Raw genomic sequence first — 13,167 nt, forward strand, 5'->3', positions numbered from 1 at the left:
AAGGTATTACTCAGCTGATTACAACATAGATCTAATTAACTTCCTAGCTAGACGTATTTTTTATGGGCTCTGGATTTCTGCATGTTCAGTAAAATGTACACAGAATGTACAGCAAAAATGTGAGGCAGCACCTGCTAGCAGTGCTCTTCCAGAGCCTTAATTGCTAGCTAAAGCTACCCTTCACATAGTGCTGTGGATATAAACCATTTTTGGTGTTAGGTGTGCTCCTTTCACAGTGCAAGGCTTGATATTTAGAAGAATCAGGAGGTCAAATTTACGGTTTAAAGATTCAGGCACTGCAACCTTGGATTTAAGGACTATTGTACTCAGCTCAGTTACCTAAATATTAATACATGAATGCCAATTAAGTTTGAAATTGCAGTGTAGAGGCCTATATTTAGGCAACTAAACTGAAGCCCATTGTCCCATCTAATCTCTGGTCAAGCTGCCAGCTGACATGCAAACCTTGTGGTAAAGGCCTCCATATGTCTATATTTGTGTATGGGCATGATGTGATCTGACATCATTATCAACCCATATATTTTTCCTGCCTATTTTTGCCCCAAGCTTGATCCAGGAACCATTTTTATAGCTCACCTAGAAGAGATATCAGACAAAGCACAGATTTTATGGATCACTATATGTAGCAACTGGGGATTCAATTATGAATCCCTGCACTGCCTGACTCTTTCCCTATCCAGAAGCTTGTTCTTAACCCCGGGGTACTGCCTTATTCTGTACACAGAAAAATCCAACCACAGTTGTGGTCCAGATGGTACAAAATGAGCATTTGAGCTTCTGTTCTAAATCAGCTAGGGAGGCAATTAGACTGCCGGAACCTGAAAATTTAACATCTCATACAGCAGCACAGTTCCTAACGCAAAGAAAATGTTCCTAAGTACTGAATCTCATGAGTATTCCTGAAAATCTTAGAGAGTATCTATGCCATCTTTATGTGTGTGTATGCTGTCGGAAATCCAGCCGTGGGGAATTCCGCATGACCTCGACTTTCTTTGTATTCATTGCTGCTAGATTGTGCAAAGACAGAGCTTTACATGAGCAGGCACTGCCTGACATAAAGCTGAGGAATAAGAGTTATTATAGTCCCTTGAATGAAATTAACTATCTTTTAGTCAATTAGATAAACAGTTGGTTTGAAATAATTCTGTATTATGAAAGAATACACTGTGTACCAGCAACACCTCCGCAGCTCTGGACAAATACTGGATAAGGAAATAGCATATTTGAATCTATTACACCCTAAGTCCTGAAGTGGAGAGAGCCCTCCTTTTAAGCATCATTGGAAACATTACTCTCAATTTTTACAATTGTCCTATTGTTTGGAAAAGGTCTCTTTGAATATAACCTAAATCTGCCACCAGCTGAATTTTCTATGAGTGATTATAAACTCATTTATTCCTTTCCTTTCTTAGAGTCCCACTTATACAGGTATACTGCCATAGACAATGAAAGCCATCATTCAAGCCATATGTGAACAGAGACATTTGTTTTACGAACTATTAATCTTTGGCAAACCAACAGGCAGCTATCGTAAAGTATTGATCCTACTAGCTGTCCCTTAAATAAATATAATTAGAGCTTCCTGGGTTAGGTTTAAACTGATATTAGCCAGTCAAAGGACCTGTAAATATTAATCTATACAGACCCCTCCCTCCTGCCCTACAGGTGCCAGCTTCACACCATTCTCTAGACGTTTCATAATGGAAAGCTGTCCTGAGGAAAGAACTCGCAGGGTGACACACAAGCAAACAAAATGAGACAGTGCCCTGGAAATGGGATTTTTCTGCCTCATACAAACTTGAACAAATGCTCCTCTGTCATAAGCTGATGCACCTCCACACTGACTGTGGTGGGGTCAGATTGGAAGACATTAGCAAAATATCTAAAACAACATCTTAAAACAAACACTGAGATAAGCAGTAGTACTAGTTCTGGTAGAAACAAAAAGTAGAGTCCTACAAGTACCTTCTAAGGGAAGGTTAAAGTTAGACCTTCACTGACTAAATCTCAGAAGTTATGTTATTGTACCTGGTTAAGCCTTTTCCAGAATACACTGAGTGGTAGTATGCGCTGCTTTCTTTAATGCCAATTCCATAATAGTGGTACCTGTGGAGGAAAAAAAAAAAAAGAGGAGTGTTTATGAGTGACATGCCAAGTAAAGCAAGTGGTCTAATTGATTTTAAATGCTTTACGAAAACTTTTCTAAACTGTGTCTAACAATTCCTTCCACTGACACGGAACACAATCTGGTCTCATAGAAAACAGTATTGTCATGATTTTATCAAAAATTCAAGGATAGGGTCTTCTTTAAATTTAAAATACTTTCTCTCTTACAAAAATGTAGCTGGAACAGAAAATACAGAAACATGTTACACCTGTTTTCCCTGATATGCATTCTGTTTCATTTGACTTCATTTGTTGAAAGGGTGCTGGGTTTGATCTACCAGGTTTATTTTATCTGTCTTACCACTGCTTTATTTAGGCAATCTGTCAGAGTACTTCTCAGTTGAAAACAGCTTGTCGGTGTACCTTATAACTTAGTGTTCAGTCTCCTAGACTAAAAATGCTAACATGTCATTCATTCACTCTTCTGTCACGTTGTAGGCTGCCTAATTCTGAATTATTTAGCCATTTAAGCAGTTCTTATCCACATTTGTCTCCCTTGCTGGTCTCCTGGAGATTACTGCTCCCAAATAGAGCTTGAAGAAGGAAACATGCCTATTGCTCAGGCTTTGCAGTGCTATGCCCAACACCTTAATTGAAGACAGCAAAGGTGCAAAAGAGGGAGTGTTGTTGCTGAGAAAACTGGCTGTGCAGTGGATACTTACTGCTTTCCACTGACTCTGCTACAAAATAAGTGACCTTCTGGAGAAGGGCAGGGGAGCAAGCTGGGGGCAGCTCTTTCCTTACTGGTCATAGCAAGGTTTGCTTGAGTTCATCTATCAAAGGTGATAGCCCCTGTCTTGTAGATTTAAAAACTGATTGTGTTAAATGACATTTGTCTAAGAATGTTATGGATAGTATACTCAGGTTCAATTGTTTTTTACTAAAATTAGCTTGAAAATGCTACAGCAGCTGGTTTAACTGAGCTACTTCAAAGTAACACTTGCAATTTGAGTACATTGTGTGTAAATCAAAATTAACTCAGAGGTACACTGCAACACATTGCACTGATTTCGCTGAAACTTCTCAAAAGCTTGAAGAAATGCATTCTTAAGACACAAAGACCCAGCAAATAGTTTGTAGAACACATTAACAAAAGTGTTTATCTCATTTCTGCTGTTCCTGGTGATACCCATTAAAAAAAAATCGTAGTATTTTGTTTGTTCTTGCATGGGACTATCACAGGTAAGAACAAAATCCTCAAGTGCTTTATATTTACAAATCTGATTAAAGGCATTAGATGTAAATTAGAGCTAAGAAAATATTCATTAGGATGATATATTTGCCTAGCCTAGGTAGCTTTGAAAATCTCAGCTGAAATATTCTGTTACTGGACAGTCTGTTGTGTGGGTTCAGGATTTTACAGCCAAAAACATGATGAAAAGTGGCTGTTGTTAAACATCATCACTTTTAGTGTTTTCCTGAAACTGATGAGTCTACATAACACTGCTATATCACTGTGGCACCTGTCAACCCCTAGGAAAGCCAAAAGTCTCTCCCCTCTTTATTCACTTTCAGTTTTCTTGCCCTCATTTTTCTGAGGGATGATGATGTGATGAACTGACTATTTTTAAATACCTGTTAACATAAAAGCTCAGACATAGGACCATCTACTCATAACAGTTCTCTTTTCTCTGTTAAAGTCAGGCTGATCAAAGCAAACTGACCCCTCAGTGTGGTTTGGGATGCCAGTGGAACCTTTCATTAAGTGTTACAGTACTATATGGTTGTCCTCCAACTCACGTGTTTTGTCACCTATGTTGTGAGTAAAGTCCTGAAGATTTTCATCCATCATTTTTGGTTTAGGAGTATTAAACTTATAGACTTGGGCTAAAGACCTGGATATGGAAATCCCTAACATTTGACAGAGTTCTGACACAAATGCATTTTTTCTTCTTTCATGAAAATTAAGTAATTTTAGATGTGACACAAGAGGTATTGAAAAGATACACATGTGGGCTCTTTGAAATAACAGCATTTACTTAGTCTTTACATTGTAAAGGTTGTCCATTGAACAGGATGAAAAAAAAATAGAGCTGTGACCACTCTTTAACAATGTTATCTGTACATTTTTCATTGCCAGTGTAAGCAAGCAGTTGCCTACATCTCCTTCCAGTAGCTTAAATCTCCCAGTTTCTATCACATGCCATTTTTTAAATTCTAAAAATAAAACTTTACGCTTTCAGCACAAATTTAACATTCCCTCCTTGGAGTGGTCCAGAAGCAAGGAAAATCATTACTTCCTTACAAAGTTAGGATTCAATATCTAGATTATTCAACATCTCATTCAATATTAATATATTTGGGTTAGAAACAGGAACTATTGTGTGATTTAGATTCTCAGGTTTCCAGTGGTAGGTAATATACTTATTCCTGCTGGACTGCCTCAAAATATCAAAATTCATCATTGAAACATTTTGTTATGTACAGATATTTTCCGTAAGTATTCTGTGTATATTAAAGGCACAACAGTTGCCATTCTGACTTTCTTCAGCGATTTCTATAGCTGAATTTTTTGTACTACAAAATACAGTTTTCTGGTCATGACACAGAAACAATTAAAAATAGTATAATCTTACTGTTCACTCTCTGTCTGGCATACTTCATAGAGTAATAGGGTATGAAGATTATTATTCTCTTACAAGCCAAAGTCATTAATTCAATAGGTTATTTTGGGCTCCCTATTGAGAGTAGTCTATCAAACCCAGACACACTGATAATATCTTAAACCTACATCTTCAAATGCCTTCTGTCTCTTTATGAGCATATTTTTATATGTATGTACAGTTTATCTGTATTTTATTATTTATATTTCTATTGTATAATTAATAAAATTTAACCAGTCATCATAAGGAACTTACTTTCAATTTTTGAAACAAACATTTTATAAAACAAGTTGAACTGCTTTTCTCTTTTCATTTCAGTGGTTTGTTGTAACATATGTTCCTATGCTACTTGTAGTCCTGATTTTAGCATACACTGACACAAATGATAGCTGATAAGGAAATGATAGGCTTAAGCTGTTCAGGGACTTGCAATAACTTGTTATCACAGGGCCAGCTGCCATATCAGTTTTATTAACCCACTAAATCACTCCTAATAAATAAGATAATAGTTTTCAGACATGATGGATAAAAGCTAAGATTCATCATTGATCAAAGTCTACAAAGAAATTAAATTGTAACTTGAGCTCAAACAGTCTTCTGTGCTTATGGATTAAGCAGTTTGTACGTTTTCCCAAATAGCTGCTTGTAATTCATGTACCATGAAGGTTATAACTGAATTCTATCAGTTATCACAGTATGTTCAACATTACCTATGCAAAAACGTGGATTCAGGACCTGCTGCACAGAGAACTGTTATTCATGAAATACTCATCTAAGAGAGTAGTTTGCAGTATTTATGGTACTGAGCCTTCTTTCACTGAGTAGGAATATAGAAAATTTCCTTTACATTGAACAGTATAGAGTGATTGGCATAGGCATGAGAGATGAATGAACTTTGTTAACAACATTGTGTCCAATGTGTTGTACTTCTTGGCCGAATATTTAAATGAGTGTTTTAGTATCGACACTAAATGGGTTGTTGGATGTAAACACAGAGGAAAAGAGGCTCTGACTTGAATTCTAGGAATCATTAGACCCAGTTTTAAGTCTGTCCTTTGTCCAGCACTGGAGATGACAAGTGCTGCTTGGGATCACAGGAGGAGCTAACAATTGTGTATCTCACACCTTAAAACGGCAACTGGATTCCACACATTAGAGCAGGAACTCTTTCTCAAATCCAATTCATGCTCATGAGAATGTTAGAGAGAGCTTGGCCTTGTTTCAGTATGGGAGAAAAACAATTTCTGTCACTTTCAATATGATGGAAAAGGGAACTGATTTTCTTTGCTTTCTCCTGGTCACAGCCAGGCTCTATCAATAGGTTGCTGTGTATGCATGCAATGTCCAGTAAGGTACCTTTTTCCTGGGGAATTAACTTTTCTTTGCAATATAAGAACAATGATTCCATTGGAGGAGAATTGTCTCTTTCCTTTCATGCTTTTGCAGCATCTGACTCAGTAGAGTCTTGGACAATGATCAGAGTTCCTAGGCAATACCACCAAATAAAACATCACTGTTAGGAATAGTTAGTACTAATACTGCTCCTACTAATATTATATGGTAATAATGATAGCAATGATAGAAATAATACAATGTCACTATACTACCATGCTTCAAAAAATATCATTTAACTGCTAGTAAGAACTCTCTTACCAGTCTCAGTAACCCAGAAACAGCTTATAACATTTAGAGTCTGTGTGACATGAAAACAGGGTGACTAGCAATTTCCCAAAACTGATGATCAGTCCTTTAACTTGCTTATCAATTTAATGGAAATACTTCTGTAAATGATATTTGTGTGACAAACTGCTACCTGGTGAAATTAGAAAATTAGAAATTAATTTGCTCCTCAGTAAGTCTGTGGTTCTGAGGGGAATATGGTCCACAACACCAGACGTAGAAAAATAGATAGTCAGAGATGACTGAACTGATAGAGGGTAGGTTTAGATTAGATATGAGGAAGAAATTCTTTACTGTGAGGGTGGTGAAGCAGTGGCACAGGTTGCTCAGAGCAGCTGTGGATGCCCCATCCCAGGAAGTGTTCAAAGCCAGTTTGGATGGGGCTTTGAGCAACCTGGTGTAGTGGAAGGTGTCCTGGCCTGTGGCAGTGGGTTGAAACTAGCTGGTCTTTAAGGTCCCTTCCAACCCAAACCATTCTACTATTCTATGCCTCTATGATTCTATGATTTATACTGCCACTTCTCTATGACTACTTGCTGCTGTATTCAGTTTCTGGAGATACTGTCATTTATGCCTTTTGTAAGGATCTTTTTAACATGGCAAGATCAATGTAAATGTATCTTAGTGGAAATGAAAATTGCAGAGGAAAAGTCTCTGACGAAAACTCTGATGAAAAAAAATAAGGAGAAACAAGTGCCAGATGTTCAAACAAAACCAGCAGATACCTCACCCCTTTGAGGAAATTGTTCAAGAACAGTTAATCCATATGATCTGGCACATAATACCAACAAGGTAAGTAGGGATATGGAATCTGCCAAAGAAATGTTGGGCATGAGTTATATCTATACTAACATTTTTAAATGTCTTAGAGAAAAGTGGAATATAGTGACACATGTCCAAAACCAATTAATTTTTGTAGCTAGATACCCCTTTGAAACATACTCATTTGCTTAATATAAGTTGAATTACTGTGCTTAAATTATGCAGACACATGACACATTTTGGAAGTTTAGCTACTGATTGGATCTTGTTTATCAATCCATTAGATATGTCAGAAAAAATATATAATGAGAATGTGGGAGACTTTTTCCTCTATTGTCTCATTAATTATAGTTTATAAGTTGTTCTCCAAATGTGTTGGATTATGAACCTAAGAATTCACCAAGACATTGATGAATTAGTAGGTTGTCAAATAGTCCTGTACAGATCAGCAGCAAGTGTCTATCTGTAAAATTCTGTCTACATCATCTTATGCCTGTATCCATAGCTTAAGTTCACCACAGCAGACAATACATAAAATCCCTCTTTTCCCCAATAAATAACCTTTCTAATAGTTGCTCTCCTCAAAACCCCTCTATTCAGCACCTATAGGTCATCTACAAAAAGAGAAATTAACTTTAGTCCCAGTTTCCCTCTGTAGAATGCAGACTGTGCACCATCTCCTAAAAAAGATCAATTGATTACAAATTTATAACTCTGTGATAGAAACTATACAAGAACTGTCCTCTGTCAAAAAAAAAAAAAGGAAAAAAATAAAAGAAAATAATAATGTTCTATACAGGCTTTATTTCCTTTGGATTTTACTTTCATTAGTGGTTATTTAAAATAAATACTTAAGGCATACTCAAGAAATAGAATGTCTTAGTAAAAATTTGGAATTTATATGCTTCTCCACTTTCCATTTTTTCTACAACAAAACCTAAAATCCACAAATGACATCTCACATGCATTCTTCAGCAAAACTAAGGTGGAATCAAGTAGCTATTTCTTATATTTCTAAGGCAGAAGAAAATCAAGTATAACATGTAACAACCCCCAAGAATTATGAAAGTAAAAAATGTTTCTTTCAGACATTTCTAGTATATTGCAAAGCACTTAGGAAAACCAGTCTTGTAGGGTTTTTTTCTTTTCAGTCTCTATTTGCTTTGAGTTTTGCTTGTAAACTACTGAAAGACCTGAGTAATTTTTTCTTTCAAGGCTAAGTAGTTCAAAATTAAGAGTTTTCCCAACATACAATGTCTGAGTTTCCTCTATTACTATTTTTATTCTGGTTTTCTGTCTTATTCATTAGCAAAATGGATGTGAGGGAATATGTTTGTTGCCACTGTTCACAACAGTTTTACACTAACATTATTATGGACAAAAGCATAGTGCCAGAACCAGAACTAATAAACATTTCACCATAGGTGATACAGGATCATCTATGATCTATTCCTACAACCTAATGTTCCACAGATCAAATATACAAATGAATTGGATTTATGAAACGACTGCATTATAGGTTGTGTGCTTTTTAGAGTTTTGTAAGATACTCACAACAAAGACCAGACATATACTTTCTTCTCAATTTAAAACAACATTTTTTTGTAGTGTATTTAAGTGAATCCATATTGTTATATACAGAACACAATGGAAGTTTTTATGCTTGCAAAATGGAAATAAAATCTATTTATAGAAAGATGAGTAACTGTAAAAAAGATATATGTATTATATAATGTTTTTTATCTCTAACATTTTGACATATATTTTCAACAAATGCAAGGATCTATAAATATGATAACAAGATTTAGAAACTTACTTTAATTTTAGAAATTATACCCGCAGCAATGTTTTTAAATTCAAACTTTTGAGTTGGAATTTAAGTGTCAGTTTAATGTACATGAAATTTATCACTTGCAGTGTATAATCTGAATAATTAGTATTTACGCCAATTAATATTTATTAAAGAGACATGGAAATACATGTCATTCCTAAAATGTGTTCTATAAGTGAATACACAGGTAATTGTGCCTTACTTTGAATGGCCCCTTGTTCCAAGCCGCCTTGTGGTAAGGAGAGGGAATTTCTGGCGAATGGTCTAAAGAGAAAATAACTGTATTAATTTTTAACACTGGTATACTTTCTTAGCAATCTGCTCATAGAAAAATTGTAGTGTAAATATATGATCTAAGGTTGTTCATGAATAAATATTTGTGACATATATGGCACAACAAAAATGATTAAGCATGTTTCACACTGCAGGATTTCTTCCATCTTCCTGTGTGTCTGCAGTCTTGCCACCTTTTCTTCCTTTCTGTTTTCAATTTTACATTTTAAAATCTAGGCTTCTTCACCACGATCCTGTTTTGTTCAAGTTCCTAAAATGCAACTTTATCTTTTGCTTCAGAGATCTAAACAAAACCAGGGAAAATTCTGCCCTCTAGCTATTCTGTCTTCGAAGAGAAACAACTAGAAATACATTGATTTTTATTTGAAAAGTGTGGTCTGAAAAATGGATTCAGTACTAGAAGTAAATCCAATAGATACATCTAATAGGTCACTGTCAAAACAATGTTTAAATGAAAAGCTATTGTCTTTCTTATTTGTACCGAAACCGTGTAATAAAAATTAGACATACAATTTCTCAATATATCCAATTCAAGAGGAAAATATACGAAGCAAACATTTTATAAAATGGATTTCAAATCCATTATTATCATTCAATTAAATTAATGCAATTTGCTATGTATAAACAATTACTAGACCAGTAGTGTTTTAAAAAAGATGATTCTTGAAGCATTTTTGGTTTCCCATTTCACTAAATACTCAGGATTTAATTTGGGGAGTTCATATATCCCTTTCATTAAATTATTTCAGGATTAATTGTAGGGAAGGGCAGAAACTGTGGAATCAACAATTTTTCATTAAGGAACTCTTTGTGTTATTAATTTTTATTCCCCTTCTAGTATTGCTTCTAGTGTCACATCTCACTTTACATTGCCTTCAGTGTAATTATGTGTCTCCCATGTCCAATTTGTTTTTGTGGAAAGAACCTATCACTGTCATCAACAAAAAGGAAAAAAAAAGGCACTCAGAGAGGAAGCCTTTTTTTTTTTAAGAATAATAATAAATTAAAGGTAATTTCAGTTTCAGTCTCCAAGAGGTGATGTTATGAAACCCCACTGAGACAGTGTATTTGTAGTTAGTCTGATCCCATGTACATTAGCAGTAGAAAATGTGAATTTCAGAGGATTTTTGACAAAAGTGTTTTAAATTGTGATTCTGTCAAACGATTAATCTAACAAATTATGAAGGTATTTACTTGTTACCTTCCCAAAAGTTGCAGCACAAGCAGGTTCCAGCTTCTCTTTTCTGCAGAAGTCCAAATAATGTGCATAAAGGATGCATCTTGGTAAACAAACTCCTTCGCAGACAATGTAGTTTTCTTCCAGCCTGTGTAGAGAAAGAAACTGTCAGAGTGAGATGCACCATGCAGTTTCTCCTGATTGTATTTTCCATTTTTTGGTACTGCTGTCATTTTTTTGTTGTTCTTTTTTTAATTTTACTGAAGAATTCCATCACAGCACACAGATAAGTTTCATGCTGAACAACACAGAACTACAGACTGACTCCACACTTGGTGCTTAGGTTAGTTGCAGAATATGAAAAACCTGGAGTCAGGTCCCTTTTCTTCATGAATGTCTTTCAATGTCTGGATTTTTTGCTTTATATGAATAATTAAATTATCATCAACTAGGAGCCAGTCTTAGTCTGAAAATAAGAGCACTAACTAGACTATGAAAGACCTAGGTTTAAGTCTGTCCATTGAAAGGACTTAAGAGCAGGGATCTGGACTTGCATTTTCTGTCCCACTGTATCCTTAACACTTGAGCTAATGTCTCTGCTTCTTGACCAAACCACACTGAAAAATCAAAGAACAGGTTTTTTTGAAGGAGATGCATTTTTATGTAGCTTCCCAATAATTTACAGAATGCAAGTGCCAAGTAATGGTCATTAAAGTAAAATTTTAAAAACCTAAGTGAAAACCTGGCTGTCTTCACATGAATGGAACCCTTGGGTATTTCACTGCTGTCCTGTTGGCTTCTATCTTTATCATTTTACATTATTCCCTACTCCTGGGATGATGTGCAAAAAAATTTATTTCTCAAATTACACAAATCTGTAAGAAAATACTGTATAGTAAACACTGCATACTGAATAATTTTAACTGATTCACCAGACTTAACTATTTACGCTTAGAACTCAGATGTAAACTAGACTAAGAAACTGAATAATTTAGATTAGTCTAATTTTTCAGTTAGAAGGAAAAAAAATCTTTATTTACAGTCTGCATTTGCTAATTAAGTTCCCACTTAATTCAACAGCCCTCCTCCCTAATTTCAAGTGCACTTTAATAGAAATGTTTATCAATTACTGTCTGCAGAATTTGACCTCTTATTTGGTTAACTTTTTTCCCCAGATAAAATGAAGCAAAGTTAGGGCTTCCATGGGTAGTAGAATAAAATGTAAAAGAAATACATTATAAGACTGAAAATCTGTCATATAGCCTTAAAAGATAATTAAAACAGCCATTCACATATGTAATCCTTGAGTAGTGTTTCATTTCTATGTTTTGTTGATACATTTCATCCACAGCCATGTACTGTGAGAATCCGACAGAGACTTCTGTTAGCTGACAAACCTCTGATAATTTAAAAAATCAGAAATTTGGGGATGGATGTACTTATTCGTAGGGAAGGCTGATACGAAAAAAAAATATAATAAACCAAAACAAACCCAACCCCCAAACCAACTAACCGAACACCCCACAAATGACAAATATTTCTAAAATAACTGTGAGATGTCACCCTCTTTGCCGGATCTGCTGTTAGAGAAAGGTCCCTTTGAGTCTGACGGCTCGGTGCTGAAGCCGCGGGGTCCCCGCCGAGTGGCCGGGTCCGGGGCCAGAGCCGGCCCAGGGGCCGGGGTGGGCAGTGGGGGCTGGCCGCCGGGGCCCTACCATTGCAAGGTGAGCTGCGTCTGCTTCTTCTTGTCCTTCATGATCTGCGTGATGCTCTTCTTCGCAGACGGGCTCTGGTCGGCGGCTGTCAGCGCGCCGTCGCGAGGATCCGCATCCTCTTCTTCCGAGGAGAGGGCTTCGCTGCTGAGGTGTGTTTCTGAGGGCCAGGGCCGACAAGAAGAGAAACCCGAGGGCATCGTTACGGTCCGGCCACACGCCACCCCCTCCCGCCCGCCGCCCTGCCCGCCGCTGGCCGAGGGGACGGCAGCGCCCCCCGCCAGACCCCGAGCTCCTCGGCCCGGCTGCCGCACCCGCCCTGCCCGCGGGCTGAGCTGGGGACGCTGCCAGCACCCGCCTCTTACCTGCCTTGATGCCGGCGGGCAGCGCCGGCCCCGACAGCCCCTCTTGGGCGCAGGGCAGCAAGCCGCGCCCCAGCAGCCCCCCGTAGCACTCCTCCTGCCCGTCGGTGGGCACCGCCTGCTCGGCTGGGAGGTGCAGGAAGGCGTCCTCCTGCTCCGGCCCCTTGGCCATGCTCCTCACCGGGCCCTGCTCTGCCCCATGGGCTGCAGGAGGGGACGGGGCAGAGGGTGCGGTGGCAGCGGTGGCCTCAGGGCGCGGGGGGCGTCGGCTGCGGCATGGGCCGGGGCTCTGTCGCCTCGGCGGGACACGGTGTCAGCCGAGCGCCGACGGGAAGGGGAGGAGAGGTGATGCGGGGGCGGCGGCGGGGGACAGGTGTGCCCTACGGCGCCTTCCAGGGAGGTTGCATCGCTCCCCTGCGGGCAGAGACGGCCGCGCCCGCAGAGGGGACTCCGCCTTGGACGGGTTCCCGGAGGTGGCTGTCGGGAGGCAGCGGGGAGTTGTCTCCGTCCCTGCCTCGCGCCTCACCTCCCGCCGCGGTGCTCAGTCAGGCCAGAAGGG

General features: G+C 38.3%; 1 protein-coding gene across 1 annotated transcript in view; it reads right to left on the minus strand.

Moving 5' to 3' along the window:
* The window catches only part of RFX6 (regulatory factor X6), a 34,843-nt gene extending 22,063 nt beyond the window's left edge, over window positions 1-12,780 (minus strand). The window contains exons 1-5 of the mRNA XM_032683039.1: window positions 12,612-12,780; window positions 12,250-12,406; window positions 10,559-10,682; window positions 9,266-9,327; window positions 2,050-2,127 (exon numbers count right to left, since the gene is read on the minus strand). Coding sequence (XP_032538930.1) covers window positions 2,050-2,127; window positions 9,266-9,327; window positions 10,559-10,682; window positions 12,250-12,406; window positions 12,612-12,780 — 590 coding nt within the window. The remainder of the gene's footprint in view (window positions 1-2,049; window positions 2,128-9,265; window positions 9,328-10,558; window positions 10,683-12,249; window positions 12,407-12,611) is intronic.
* Window positions 12,781-13,167: the final 387 nt, after the last annotated feature.

This window comes from Chiroxiphia lanceolata, chromosome 3, assembly GCF_009829145.1.
Source record: "Chiroxiphia lanceolata isolate bChiLan1 chromosome 3, bChiLan1.pri, whole genome shotgun sequence".
In the NCBI taxonomy this organism is placed as follows: Eukaryota; Metazoa; Chordata; class Aves; order Passeriformes; family Pipridae; genus Chiroxiphia; species Chiroxiphia lanceolata.